The following is a 16,011-nucleotide window of genomic DNA, read 5'->3' as shown; positions in this document are numbered from 1 at the left end:
CTCTCTCTCTCTATATATATATATATATATATATATATATATATATATATATATATATATATATATATATATATATATATATATATAGAGAGAGAGAGAGAGAGAGAGAGAGAGAGAGAGACTGTGGCTTAGGAAGGTCAAGAAAATTAAGGGGGCTAAAACAAAAATTAAATGGGCATAAACAGCCAGAATTAAAATTAGAATAAAAAAATGATATTTTGACGACTTGGGGGGCTTTCGCCCTCCTGTTCATACCCCAGTATATAGCTTTTGCCAAATACTAATACTGACATAATCATCCATTTAATTAAAAAAAAATACTATTTTAAACTTGATTCTAATGTTATTGTTGTTTCTAACGTAATAATTCCTTTATTAAAATATTGATAAAACGTTGATAAAAAATTATTTCTTTTCATGGAATAATGCCATGTAAGTTTTTATATTGCTTCTTTTTTATATTAACTTGGGGTAAACACATTTATTGAGAGAAATAAAACCATTAGCAAATTTTTTTTTTAAATTTTTCATTACACAATTGTTATATATCATCTTCAAAGTCATCAACATTTTCTGAAAACGAAGAGTCTTCAATTTCAGATTTGTACACTACATCTGAACTAAAATTAGTCAGCATTTTTTTTGAGATAGTGAAATCTTTGCAGCACTTTCCTGAAAAAATTAGTTCTGATCTTATTCTTATAACAGCATCTAACATATTTAGTAAAATTCTATTTCTGGCTTTTGTTTTAGTGGCAGATACAAGAGAGAATATCCTCTCAACTACAGCATTGCTGACAGGTGTTATCAAACAAGTTAAGGCATAGTTTGCAAGGTTTTTAAAAGTATTATGCTGGAGTACACCTAGCCAAAACTGCTCAGTATCAGTTGGAAAGCCACCTACTTTAAATGGTTCTTCTTCTTTCCAATCTACAAATGGAATTTTTCGATACTGTTCTTCTATTAAACCCAAGTCATCAATCACTAGATGTAAAAAGGGCAGTTCAGAAACGTTGGGTCTTGATTCTTTACTTAAAATTATATCTGGATTCAAGTTCGATAAATTTTTATATGTCTCCATTGATGATGGTAGTCTAGATGTTACTTGACTATAAGCTTCATCTAATACACACAGGCATCTTTCTTTTACATTTTTTATTTTGATACAAGAGTCAATGCTATGATTGGACTTTTGTAAAAAAGAATCACATTCTTTTATAAATTTAGCACCAAAGTCAACATTATATATATTCTTTTTGTTACTGCTAAAATCATAAATTCTGTGCTTAAGGCTCATTTGAAACAAATTCATTTGTTTGTAAAGGTCACAGGGATCAGCTTTTGTTTGCTGAAATAAACTATTCATTCTTTCAAATTCCTGAACAACAGGTGTTATAAAGTGAAAAAATAGAAAATTTTCAGTGTCTGACATCAATTCTTTCAAAAGTCTTGCTTTGAATCTGGACCTAAAATTTGAAGGTGATAGTTCAGCACAAATAAAATAGGCTTTAAGCTCTTCCCAATTCATTAAAATGTTAAACATCACTTTTCCATGAGCAAGCCACCTTGTAAATGAAGGTTTTTCAAATGGAAGAGGGGCATATCGAGCTGTCTCAGATTTGGTAGCAGCATTCATTACATTAAATAAGTCCATGTAATTTTCACGTCTCAATGCACTATTATGAAACCAATGGGGTATTTCTGACAATAAAAAAGAAATATTAGAAGGCAATTTAGACACTGCATTTTCAATGCACAATGCTAATGAATGACATATGCACTTAAGTTGGATACAGTTAGGTGAAACATTTTGAATTCTCGTCCAAACAGAATTATTACATCCTACCATGTTTGATGCACCATCTGTGGCAAATCCTATACAATTAGAAAGACTCTGACCGCACTTTTTAATTTCTTCATCAAGCAAGTGAAATATATTTTCCCCTGTAGTTTCATGGACTAGAATTAATCCCAAAAACTTCGTCACAATTTCATTTTTTAAAACACTAAAAAAACGAACTAAAATGCACAAATGTTTATTTGCTGAAATGTCAGTAGATTCATCTATTATTATGGCATATTTTTTGTTTTTAAAGTCTTTAACAACATCATCTTTCAATGAAGGAGAAATAACATTTTTTATCAATCCCATACATTTAGTTCTATGGATTTTTACATGTTCTAGTAAACTTCCACGTCCATAAACAACAAAAACTTCATTCAAGTGGTCAACAGTGTGCACAGCACAGTGGCATGTCATAGTTAAAGCCAAATGAAGTTCTGCTTTTTTAATATCTTCTGATAAATTTATATCGGTAACACTCTCAATTAATGGAGTACTTTGGTTGTGTTTCAAAGAGTTGTTATGTGTGACAAGATTGGTCATTTTAGGCTTAATGATGCAATGACACCATTTGCAATATGCTCTATGGGTACCATCTTCAACCATTTGAACCCATGAAAACTTTTTCTCCCATATCTTTTTATATCGGCGATTAACATCATAAGAAGTCTTCCACTTTTCTGAAGACATAGCTGATTAAAATTTAGATACTAAAAATAAATAAAATCAAACTGTTGTTCTTGTTTTTTTTTTACTAGAATTGTTATTACTTCTTTATTTACTTTTACTATTACTTCGTTATTACTTTGTTATAACTTCTAATTTAGAAGTTATAAAAAAACATTAAACATATTCAACTATTTATATTATAATTTTTATACCTTATACCTGCATTAATAAAAATAACATTTTAAAATTTTAAAAAATAACATTATTTTACACTTAATAATTAAGTTATCATAATCAGCCTACTATAATAATCATTTTAAGAAATAAAATAATGGAATAAAAAAACCAAACATAGCTAAATTGCCGATAAGCCGATTATTTTTTGCGGTGGCCAGATTCACGGATTTGGCCACTAAATGGCCAATCTGGCAACCCTGAATAGACCTCTTAGAATCGGCCTCTAAAATGTAACATATACGGCCGTGTAATAGTGTAGGCCATGGTCGACAGAAAATGTATCAGACAGAAAATTATGTCAAAGTAAGTGGACAGAAAAATGTTTCTGACATAATTTATGTCGGCAGAAAATGTCTCAGACATAAAATTATGTCAACGTAAGTTGGCAGAAAAATATTTCTGACATGCTTTATGTCGGCAGATAATATCTCAGACATAAAATTATGTCAAAGTAAGTTGGCAGAAAAATATTTCGGACATATTTTATGTCGATGTAAAATATGTCTGAAAATATGTCGACAGATCTGCCAGACATATTATGCCGTAACAACTCTGCTGGTAACCATAATCCAGCGAAAATATCTCATAATAAATTAATATTTGTATTTAGAGAATTCGTATTATTTGATGTTTATTATTAATATAACATACACTCTTATACAAGATGTCAACATTCAAATCATATATAACAGCTAAATACGGAGCTGATATTTACAAACGAACTGAACAGTTGCAGTTACTAAAGAGGTCGGTAGCTAAATCTAAGAACCAGTATATTTTTTTTCAAAAATGTGAAAAACACAAACTTATTCCGAAATAGTTACGTATTAACAGCCCTGTAAGTACGAAGAGAGCAAAGAGTATAGTTTTTCAATTTAGATTAAAAATTTTGATTTGTATCAAAAACGATGCTAGAAAACGATATTTTTTCCTTATAAATAAAACTAAAAACCTCCAGCAAATTCTTGAAAGTTACTCGTGATGAAATAGACTGCAAAAAAGTTGAACAAGTCACTGAAAAAGCCCGCGAAATGTTTAAAAAGTCAAAAGAAAGATTATTCAAAAAGTTTAACGTTCTCCTAAACGAATTTAAAAGTAACCACGGTAATAATAGCTGCAAGTTAACCATGTATACAAAGAACGCTGTTTTAAATCTCTGCAGTACCGAGATTCCAAAACACCAAAACGATCTTCTTAATCTTGGCCCACACTTTGTACCTTCTTTGAGAGATATCCCTTATATGGATATTATTGCAATAACAGAGTCTTTTGCTTTAAAGCTGGAATATAACAACAAGATTGAAAATGCACAAAATTTGAGGAAAAATGTCTTAAAAGAACTTAAAATGGGCAAAAAATTGAGCCAAAACTTAACAAGACAACAAAGAAAAGCTCTTAAAGAAATTAAAGAAAGCAAACTTGTCGATATATCGGTTTGATGAAGGTAATGGTTTTGTTAGAATAGAACACGAAAAAGCTTTAGAAAAAATTCGCGAACAGATTGGTCCAACAAAAGTTCTGAGTGAGGATCCTACTTATAGTTATGCGACTAAGATCAGAACCTATCTCTCACAACTTAATAAAAAGCAACGGTTTTCATAAACTGAATACGATAATATATATCCAAGTGACCCCATCCCACCTCGTTTGTATGGTCTGATTAAAGCTCACAAACCTGAAAAATCCTATCCTATGAGAATAGTAGTATCAACAATCGGCACGATTAACTATGGAATATCTAACTACTTAGTAAAGACAATACAATCTGTCTTAAACAAAAACGTAACACGTTTAAAAAACTCTTCTGACTTTATTAACAAAGCAAACTCATGGGATATAGAAAAAAATGAGGTTCAAGTTTCATTTGATGTAGTAAACCTCTATCCATCAATTCCATTTAAAGAAGCTACTTTGATTCTTTTAGATCAATTAAATAAAGATGATTCCTACAAATTTTCTACTAAACTTACTATATTGGAAACTAAAAAGTTGATAGAGCTTTGTTTACATCGATGTTATTTCTTGTGGAACGAAGAAATTCATGAGTTGGAGAATTCCGGTCCTATTGGCCGTTCGTTCATGGTCATACTGCTCAAGTGAACTAAGGCGGGAAACCAGGATTTTTTCAACAAAAACTGTACTTATGCTATAGCTGATATTTTGTTTAAAAGTTAAACAAAATGCCACATATTTGGTACCGTTGGAAAGATTTTTTGATGAATTTCTTGATGCAATTAAAATATATATTTTATAAGTAACCTACGAGATAGAATAGGCGCTAGAAAGTAGCCAATATTTACTACAAAACATGTCCGCGCACAGAGATTAGCGCTCGTTTTCGGCTAAATTTTGCTTCAGAATATCCGTTGAGCTTTAAGCCATACAATTACATCGTGACAAAGTCTTTTAAATTAACATAGAGTTCGAAAATTAAATAAAAACCATCTTTTTTTTGTTTTACAATAATAAAACTTTGTTTTTTATTGTACAAAAACAAAAGTGATAACGTTTGTCACGTACTTTTTGTGCACAGTTTTCAGTCGTGTTCACTAAAAAGTAATACAATTTTATAAATTATTTATCGTTTGGCTGCGCCAAAGACAAATGTATAGAAAAATAGTCTCGGTTGTTTTATATTTCCGCTTATGCTCGGCTATAATTTTCGGTAAATTGATTATCTAATTATTTGAGTCGTTCGTTTTGGAACTGTTTTAAAGATATTGCGGGAAATATTTCAAATTTCAAAACAAAATATTTTTTACAAAAAAGTTTAGTTTTTACAAAAAAGTTTTTTGAAATCTATATTTTATTTTTGTTATGTGCGATTATTCATATGAATATTATTAGATTTATAATATCATATATAATCTTATATGTAATTTTACATGTAATATTATATATAATAATATGTATGATATTGCATTTATATAAATCTTTAGTGTACAACATTTACTTTTAAATTGCCAGATTTACTTTTAAATTTTAATTTGAGATGTCTATTATTGATTCAACAACATGTGGTTTTGCCAAAGTGGTTGCATACGAGCTTGTTTTATCGAGAGTAACACTGAAAGAGCAAATAGATTGTTTCGATTTAATATTTAACAAGCACTTCATGGTATCATCAGATATTCATCGTCGCAACTTTCCAAAAATTAAAAATCAAATTCAATCTTTAGCGAAATCAAGTAAAACAAATAAGTTTTACTTATTTAAGTTTTACAAATATTAGAATCGTTTTCGAGCAAAAGCTGGCATAAACTAGGAGAAACGGAAAAATCCCAGCACTCTTTTTCAAATTGCAAGGGTTGTATCAAAAGTAAAATCTAAAAACATCAATTTACATTATTTCCAGTAAAATGCATCACTTATGGAAGAAAAGCAGCATTAACACTATATCAGTCAGACGAAGAAAAATCAAAAATGGTTGCTGATGCCAAAATTCTTTTAAAAAAGGCTGATAATGAATTTAAAAAAAAATTTCCATTTACTCCAATTGGGTGTTTAGTGCCATCTATTCCAAAGAGCTCACTTGTAGCTAAACCTTCAAAAAGTGTAGTTATGGCTCAAAAAAATAGTTATGCAAGGTCATTTAAATCAAGTATAGACGCACATTTACAGGAAACAGCAGTTGACAGGTTATTATTTATTTGAACTAAAAAAAAATTTATTATCAATTTTTTAAACCTTAAGACCAGTAGTAAAACTATAAAGGAGGGGGAAGGGACAGGCAAAAAAAGGCCCATTTTAGGTTATATTAGGGCCTATTTTCAAGCTATTTTTAGGTTGTATAGGTATTTTCAGTTTGTATGGGTATTATTCGGATTTGGGTCCCGTTTTAAAAATCTTGCAAATAGGGGGGGGGGGGGGGGGGGTAGGGGCAAAATTTGAAGTTACGCCACTGCCTAAGAGTTCTAGTTTTTAAATTTTTCATTAGTGTTGTATTTTCATTTTTTTTATTTATTATATCTAAGATCATTTTTAAGGTATAACAAAAATAGTTTTTCATTTAGGTTGTTTGGAACAGAAATGTCATTTTCTAAACATAAAAAACTGAGACTAAGTCAATGTTTTGAAACATTTGAACAGGCAAAACAATGAGCAAGTGCGAAGCAAAACAAAACTAGAAAAAATCATATAGGTTCATATAGTTGGTTGGACAGTGAATGCTTTGCTGAAGTTGAGAATTATGAAATAGGAACATATATAAATTTTACTAAACTATCACAAAAGTTCCAAATGAAAAATAAGGCTGGTGCTTTGCCTTCAAACAGTGGTCAAGTTGTTAAAGAATTTCTTGAAAAAAAAGGCATTGATTTAAAAAAGTTTGACTACAAGGGTAAAGGAAAGACCATTATGAGAAGATCCGAGCGAAGAATTAATGGAACTAAAGTGTCAATGCCAACAGAACCTACGAATAAAAAAATTAAACAAAATATAAAAACAAAAATAAGCTCTGGAGATTACACAATAGGAGAACTAATAACTCCACAATCATTTGAAATATTAAAAATTAATAATGATAATTCGTATGAAAAAATCTTAACTGAGCTTTATGGAAAAAAAATCCCTTTAATTGAAATAAGGAAAAAGTTTGCAGAGCAACATAAAAAGTTCTTCAGATTGCACAGCACTGAAGAATTTCAAAATATGTCAAGAGAAGGTATAATCTTTGAACTTACTAGAATTAATGAATTTTCATAATATATGGACACAACAACAGAGTTATTGTTACAAAAATTGAAACTTATTGTTACAAAAATTGAAACATAAACATTAGAGTTGATGGTTTAAAAGATTCACCAGGAGAAAGTTGGAGTGATTGTGAAAAATCTGTGAAAAAAATATTTACAAACAACCTTAAAATTTCAACTGAAATTATTGTGGAACGAGCGCATCGAGTTGGGTCGTATAAAGAAGACAAAACACCGAGAACTGTCGTAGTGAAACTTTTAAACTACCAAGATAAAATTAAAATTTTAAGTTCACTTAAAAACCTAAAAGGTAGTGGACTATATATAAATGAAGACTTTGCTAAAGAGACGATGGAAGAGAGAAAAAAACTTTGGGAAGAAGTTAAAAATCTTCGTAATCAAGGTAAATACGCTATAATTAAATTTAATAAAGTTTTTTGTCGCGAATTTAGAAAATGAGAAAATTTTTGCGTATGATAAAGAAAAAGTCTTACGTAATTTTAAGCGATCATAGCGAAGTTGATTATCTTAACTAATGGCTAAACAAACAATAGATTATGAAACGCAACACTTTAATGTTTTCAAATCGGTAATAACTTTTTACTTAATAACTCTTACGATCCAGATTTGAATTTTTTTAATGAAAATAATTTTAACTCGCGGTTTTTTGAATTAGGAACTAAGCATGGGAATTTCGGCCTTCGAAATCGACGAAATTAAACGAAATTCGTGTTTCAATTTCGTATCGAAATTTATATTGAATTTCGAAAGACGAAATTTTTAAACATTACAAATTCACGAATTTCGAAATTAAAACTTATGTTTAATTTCGTGTCAATTTCGTTACTTTCAATGACCCGAAATTATACGAAATTTTTTCGCGAAATTAAACAATCCAAAAAATCGAAATTTCGTTCTCAATTTCGATCCGAAATTGAAACACGAATTTCGTTTAATTTCGTCGATTTCGAAGGCCGAAATTCCCATGCTTATTAGGAACTTTTAAAAATGAATTAAAATCATTAAATAATAAATTTACGGTGATACACATAAATATAAGAAGTATAATTAACAATATTGACAAACTAAAACATTTTCTTATAGAATGTAATTACTTGTTCAGTATGATTTGCTTAACAGAAACTTGGTGTTCTGACGAATCATCCAGATTAAATTCAAACCTGTTAATTCCGAACTACAAGCTAATATCTTATGAACGAAAAGTTCAAAAACGAGGAGGTGGAATTATGACTTATATTCATAATGATCTGACAACTAAAATTAGAGACGATCTTTCGGTTTCCGATGCCGATGGTGAGGTCTTTACGATTGAAATAATGAACAAAAAATTAAAAAATATACTGGTGCCCACCTGTTACAGACCACCTGAAGGTGATATAAAAAATTTTTCAAATCACCTAAAACAAATATTTCTAAAAAATAACAAAGAGCACAAAATTTTATTTTGTATTGGAGACATAAATATAAACTGTCTACAGTACAATGAAGATGCTGTTACCAAAACTTTTTTTGACGGTATGTTTCAACACTACATCTTTCCTATAATAAACAAACCAACCCGGGTAACATTTAATTCAATCACTGCAATAGACAACATATTGACTAATTCATTTTATGATTCTTCATTAAAAGCAGGTGTTATCAAAACGGATATATCCGATCACTTTCCAATATACTTTTCCTTTTCTCAAGACACAAAAAATAATAACTCTAAAATCAAAGTCTATAAACGAAAAATTAATAATTTTACTATTCAACAGTTTAAAGAATCACTATCGGCAGTAAGGTGGGATAGGATTTACCAAGAATGCAACCTTGGGCATACCAACTCTGCTTATAATGAATTTATAGAAATATTCTTAAAGCACTACGATAATCATTTCCCAATTGTAGAACAAGAATTAAAAGTAAAATACTTACAATGTCCATGGATTACCAGAGGTATAAAAAAATCTTCAAAAAAAAAACAAAGACTTTACATCAAATATTTATAAAACAGAAATGAAAAAAATCTAAATACTTACAAACAATACAAAAATTTATTTGAAAAAATAAAAAAAAAATCGAAGAAAATTTACTACTCGAATCAAATAAAAAATGCAACAGGTGACATTAAAAAAACATGGAATACTATAAAAGAAATAATTGGGAACAAAAAATTTAAATCAAATACCTTACCTGCTCAAATCGTCATTGACAATACAGTGTACAGTGACAAAAATACGATTGCTGAAAAATTCAACGATTTTTTTGTTAACATTGGCCCTAATCTTGCCTCGAAAATTAAGTCTCCTAATAACTCTTTCAAATCATACCTAAGCGATACCCAGAGCGAACTAAGCTACAAAGAACTAAACTATCAAGAACTTAATGTTGCTCTAAATTCCTTAAAATTAAATAAAACTCCAGGTATAGATGATATCTGTAGTAGGGTAGTGGCAAATGTCTTTACAACGATAAATAAACCTATATATGAAATTTTTAAGTCTTCGATTAAAACAGGAGTTGTACCGGACAAACTTAAAGTAGCTAAAGTAGTACCAATATTTAAATCAGGTGAAACATACTTAATTAATAACTATAGACCTATCTCGGTACTCCCTACCTTTTCTAAGCTTCTCGAAAGAGTAATCTATAACAGATTGTATGAGTACCTAATCCAAAATAAAATTCTAAATAAAAAGCAATTCGGTTTCCAAAAACAATATTCAACTGAACACGCAATCCTAGATCTAGTTAACACTATAAGTGATTCTTTTTACAAAAAACAGTATGTTCTAGGCATCTTTATAGACCTGTCAAAAGCGTTTGATACTGTAAATCATAATATCTTACTTAAAAAAAATGGAAAGCTATGGGATAAAAAACATAACTCTTGACTGGTTCAAAAACTATCTTAGCAACAGGCAACAATGTGTTTTTTTAGATAGTTATAAACACTCAAAACTACTTCGAGTTGAGTGCGGTGTCCCCCAAGGTTCCATTCTTGGACCTCTTTTGTTTCTTCTATATATAAATGACCTTACAAAAGCCTTGAATAAACTTGATGTAATTATGTTTGCCGACGACACAAACTTATTTTATTCCTCGAACTCAATCAAAGACCTTTACAAATGTATGAACAAAGAGCTTAAAAGATTAAATATATGGTTGAAATTGAATAAGTTATCACTAAACACAGAAAAAACAAAATACATATTGTTTCACTCCAAAAAACAAAAAAATAATATACCTACTATCCTTCCCTCACTAAAAATAGATAAGGTAAACATTGAAAGAACAGAAACAACTAAATTTCTTGGGATCCTTATTCACGAAAATATATCTTGGAGAGCCCATATAAGTACAATAAACACCAAAATTTCGAAAAATATTGGGATACTCTACAAAGTTAAACCTATGTTATCCCAACATAACCTTAAATCGCTTTATTTTTCTTACATCCAAAGTTATCTTACGTACGCTAATATTACATGGGCAAGTACACACAAATCCAAATTGAGTACTATTTATATAAGTCAAAAACATGCATCAAGACTAGTTTATGATAAAGATAAACTCACCCATGCTGAACCCTTACTAAAAACCTTAAATGCACTAAATGTCTACCAAATCAACATCTACCAAAATGTACTATTTATGCTAAAATACAAACTTGGACTAGTCCCATCGCATTTTTTAAATAACTTCTTTCAAGTTAACTCTAATAGATATATAACAAGAGCAACAGGTAATTTCACACTGCCTAAAAGAACAACAAAGTTCTCACGGTTTTCTATTTCCTACCGGGGTCCGTACCTGTATAACAAAATAATATCAAAAAATATAGAACTTAAAGTATTAAATAATCCTGCCAACTTAAAAAATAAAATAAAACACCTCGTACTTAATATCAACAATTATATTGATATGTATTAAACTTAACAACAGAATCTATACTGAAATATTTATGTGTATCACTGACTGTATTTTGACTATATATAAATATGAAACAGACTTTATTTAACAATTTGAAAAGGTACTCCATGATTAGTCTTCATAGACTTCTACGAGTTTTCCTTTACAACAACATATATATATATTTGAAGTAACAAGATACAGCAAAGGATGACAACTTTGTTGGTACTTAAAGTTTCATACCGGCGTGCCGGCAATCATCAGCCAAAATACATAATGATGATGATGTTAATACTTAATAATGATTGTCGCATATACCAATAATTATCGCACATAATTTTTACAATAAATTCAAAAATAAATTTTTAGCCAATTACCGGACTTTACAACCTAGGTACCCCAAGTTTGATTATTTGATTATATTGAATTGAGTAATGTTAAAATTTATATATCTTAACATGTTTTTTTCTATTTTTTAATTGTATTTAGTTTGTATCAAGTATTAACATCATCATCATTATGTATTAACTATTATGTTAATACTTAAACATTATGTTAATACTTAAAAATGATGTTAATAATGATTATGTATTTTGGCTGATGATTGCCGGCACGCCGGTATGAAACTTTAAGTACCAACAAAGTTGTCATCCTTTGCTGTATCTTCTATGTAATTGCTCTTGCCAGCAGGCTATTGAGCACTCTCGAGTGAAGAAGTCTTTTACTAATCATAAATATATATATATATATATATATATATATATATATATATATATATATATATATATATATATATATATATATATATATATATATATATAATATCATATAAAAATATTTTGGATTGGTTTTTGAATAGGATAAGTTTTGTTTATTGCTTCCTAAGCTTTTTTCCAGTTATTTTGGCAGTTTGTTTTTTACCCAGGTGATAAAGATATATTTTTGGATAGTTTTCTGAAATATGTTTAATCAGTGCAAATAAATGGTTATCAGTTATAGCTGAGTCAAACATATGAGAAGTTTGTTCATTAAATAGTTTTGATTAATCAACTGATCTCAAAACAGCACTAGAAATGGCATTTTGAATTCTTATTTCATTTGGAAGGTTGCCATTTATTGAGGCAAGCAACCTATGGAAACATCTTTCAGTTTCTTCGCATATGATAGCAACATTTTTGGTTGGTTTATTTAAACCTCCTCTGTCTTTGAATTTTAAAAAACTGGTTTGTTCGAAATGATAAAAAAGCACTAATGCATTCAACATTTAATGCAGATGGTTTATTGTAAATTTACATAGCATAAGTTTTTTTAATAAGATACATAATGTTGATAATGTTTGATAACATACAAAACATATGTTATCAAAACATTCCCTTAATGATTTGTTTTGAATAATAAGTTAAAAACAATTGACTCAATTATTGAGAGCTGAAATATTACAAAGAATAATATATAAGTAAAATAATATATATTAAAAAAAAACATTTTGTACTTAATATTTTTATTAAATACTATATCCATTAATTACATATATGTATTAAATAATCCTAGAAGGAACCCCTGAATTGTGTGTACTCACAGCCTCAGCTAATAGTTCATGCAGCATGTACATATCTGGTATCTTGCTACAAAAATTGAAAATATAAAATTTGTCAAAATTGTAAATAGACACCACTGCCGCTTACCATACAGTCATGTTATCAACCTTCTTGCACACTGCATTGGGTAACTAAGAACTAAAAGGTACATAGATTATGCATAAATATTATTTAATCGTAAAGTAAATATTTAATCGAAAGTATTGAATATTTTGTACCTTAGTATCAAAATAATTACTTTAATTGTCTGATTTTTTTAGAAATCATTTCATTTCTTTAAAGTCATTAAAACTTTGTTTCATAGTCTAGTTTTTCTTTCAAAACTCTATTTATTTTCTTTAATATTTCTGTAAAAAGCCTTATAAAATGTACATCGATCATCGCTAGGAGCTCCGATCGCCGCCATCTTGGGAGGCCAAATTTGGCTTCAATTTTTTTTGAAAAAGGCAATTGAATACGCTATCCAGTTATATTTTGAGATCAGTGCTTTTGCCCTTATTACAAATGGCGGATTCAATTTCTAAACAAAAATGCGGCTTCACTTTTCGTCTAATTAAATCCCGCAAGTTAGACATCTAGTATATATAATATATCATTGCCTTAACCAGACATAATAGTTTGCATAATCTACATTTTTAAGTTTTCGGTACGCATAATTTATAGCGCAACAACCAATCGGATTTAACTAAGTTTATCGGCTTTTTTTTTCACAAAAAAACTGTCTTTCCGCCTTAGTTCACTTGAGTGGCAGAATCTTTTCTACAATACCACGAAGAAAATGCTTTTAATATTGCAAAAACATTAAACCCTCCTCTTGATTTAAAATCCTATCTAAGATATGTTGATGATAGTCATGTTAGATTTTCAAAAATTCAGGAAGCAGAGCAATTCCAACTTATTTTAAATAAACAACACCCTGCAATACAATTGTGTGTGTGTGTATATATATATATATATATATATATATATATATATATATATATATATATATATATATGTATGTATGTATGTATGTATGTATATATATATATATATATTATGGAGCTTATAGAGTGGTTGAGGCAAAAAATGGCGACATATCGGAAAAAATACACAAAATTAAGCCTGGTAAATGAAGGCCGAAGGGGTTGAATGAAACCAGACCTTGACTAAAAATTTTATTTAAGATTTTTTTTATTGCGCAATAATTTTTTTAGTCATTTAAAAATTATCCTTACAGGTCTAATTGACGGAACTTTGTTTACACGAAAAAAGTTCCCAAATTTACAAATGTTTATCTAGGAAAAATGATGAAAATCTGTTCGTGCCGACAACTAATTTCCTTTACCTTGGTGTAGTTTGTTTAGTAAATTGTCAACGCGTGAAGTAGTTACTTTATCCTGATCAGTCTTATTAAACAAATGCTATAAAAGTTTAAACTAATACCATGTGATCATTGTTTCTGTTTTAAAACTGTGGGCAGCCATTTTTATAGATTTTTTTGTTGACGGGTGAAAGTTTAGAGTTTGTCGGAAACTCGCATGGCTCTCTGATTTCTGCGGCCTCTTTGATGTAAAACAATAGGTTGCACGTCCATCTCTTATAGGTCCATGGCTCGAGTAACATTTCAGGTTTTAAGTATGAATATTGTAATCATTAAAGATCGTTTTAGTAAATAGTAAAAAAATGTTGAGTAATTTCATTGAAGATATTACTCTACTTTTTTTACTTTTTACTAATAGGAATGGTCATCTCATATTTTAAATTCAAATGTTGTGGAATATGTTTCTCTCCGTTTGAGCCCAATCAGTTGGAGGAAGTTGAATAGTTTCTGGTTTAGAAAAATTTTTAACTGGTTCATTAAAGAATTTAGTCTAGCGTTTACTTTTCAGGAATAGGAATTTTACTTTTCAGGAAGATCAATGACATCATGGATAGTAAAAATTAACTTTAACTCGGATATTCAACTGATAAGGATGCTTTCAAAGTATATTGTTTGGGTGATGAAGAGCGGGATAAAAAAAAAAAAAAAAAAAAAAAAAAATAAGTGCATAATATAGATGCGAAGAGGGATTGATCGAATGAAAAATAAAACAAAAACGAGAATACTAGTCAATATGAGAAAGAATCGTTTCAGTAGTTAGAGAGCAGTTGTCTCGAGGTTATTTCTTAGAGACACAATGTAGATTTAGTTACATTCATATCAGCTGGTTTATTAGAATGAGCTCAGGAAAATAGATTTAATAGTTTTTTTTGTTTTTTATCTTCAACTCGGTATACTTTTTTTACTTTAATATATATATATATATATATATACTCTATAGGTATACTTTTTTTACTTTAATTAGTCGTCCGTGTATTCTGGATGAGAAAGCTCTTCATGTAGTTGCATGTTTTTGAAAATAGAACTGAGCAGAAAAGTTGAGTGAAGGTATTAACAGAAATATTCTCTAGCACTTAACGTTAACTATCAAAGGTTGAACCATCAAAGTTTTAGTAGAGGGTTTAATTTTTATCAGAAAAGTTAGATACATATTTCGAATACTTATCTTTTAGATAGCTTAGCCTGATTCTCATAAAGCTCAGCAGCGATTCACCGACCAGTAAATTGCCCGTCCTAACACTTAAAAAGTTTTGACAACTGCTTAAGTATGTGGAACTATTATAAGATTTTGAAAGGATTTGTGCAAATAGTATTGTAACTCAGCTTTCAAGTACGCTAATAAATTATTACCCATAAATAGATACTGCTATTGTAATAATCTATGATTTCCTGTTTAAGAAAATATTTTTAGTAGGTTTAGGCGAGAAAACTATCAGCTGCAAATTAGAAATTTTTTAAGTGTTTAAAAAAAATTGAGGGAAAATAAAAGTAGTTTGAAATAAAAAAATATAAAGTGTTAAATTAAAAACAAACAAAAAATAAGCTAAAAAAAGAAATGCAAGTAATTTATTCTCAAGACCTAAGCTTATTCTACAGTTAATATGAAATGCATAATGCGCAAAAAGTTTGTGCGCAATCATTCATGAGTATTTATGAGATCGGAGGTTTGAAGGGATGAGAATGGCATCA

At 29.2% G+C, this 16,011-nt stretch overlaps 1 protein-coding gene, 1 long non-coding RNA gene and 1 pseudogene across 2 annotated transcripts; 1 reads left to right on the top strand and 2 right to left on the bottom strand.

Annotated features, from left to right (window-relative positions):
• Positions 1 to 541: 541 nt before the first annotated feature.
• Positions 542 to 2,533, bottom strand: LOC149894499 (uncharacterized). The gene has a single exon (XM_090078513.1). It carries the CDS (start codon positions 2,531 to 2,533, stop codon positions 542 to 544), a length of 1,992 nt encoding a protein of 663 aa, XP_089934639.1.
• A 3,208-nt stretch (positions 2,534 to 5,741) lies between these two features.
• Positions 5,742 to 7,453, top strand: LOC149894498 (uncharacterized; annotated as a pseudogene).
• A 73-nt stretch (positions 7,454 to 7,526) lies between these two features.
• Positions 7,527 to 10,261, bottom strand: LOC149894497 (uncharacterized). Its single transcript, XR_016455921.1, has 3 exons — positions 9,643 to 10,261; positions 8,816 to 9,417; positions 7,527 to 7,582 (listed from the first exon to the last, which is right to left on the bottom strand). It is a non-coding gene; the product is annotated as an uncharacterized LOC149894497 (long non-coding RNA).
• Between the last annotated feature and the right edge of the window lie 5,750 nt (positions 10,262 to 16,011).

Source organism: Hydra viridissima, unplaced genomic scaffold (assembly GCF_058129835.1).
Source record: "Hydra viridissima isolate aposymbiotic clone 2 unplaced genomic scaffold, HvirCarnegie_v1 scaffold_1, whole genome shotgun sequence".
In the NCBI taxonomy this organism is placed as follows: Eukaryota; Metazoa; Cnidaria; class Hydrozoa; order Anthoathecata; family Hydridae; genus Hydra; species Hydra viridissima.
The sequence above is the reverse complement of the archived record's forward strand: the minus strand, read 5'-3'. Positions and strand labels throughout refer to the sequence as shown.

Coding starts and splice junctions, on each gene's coding strand:
- LOC149894499 (XM_090078513.1), bottom strand. CDS start 2,533: ATGTCTTCAGAAAAGTGGAAGACTTCTTATGATGTTAATCGCCGATAT.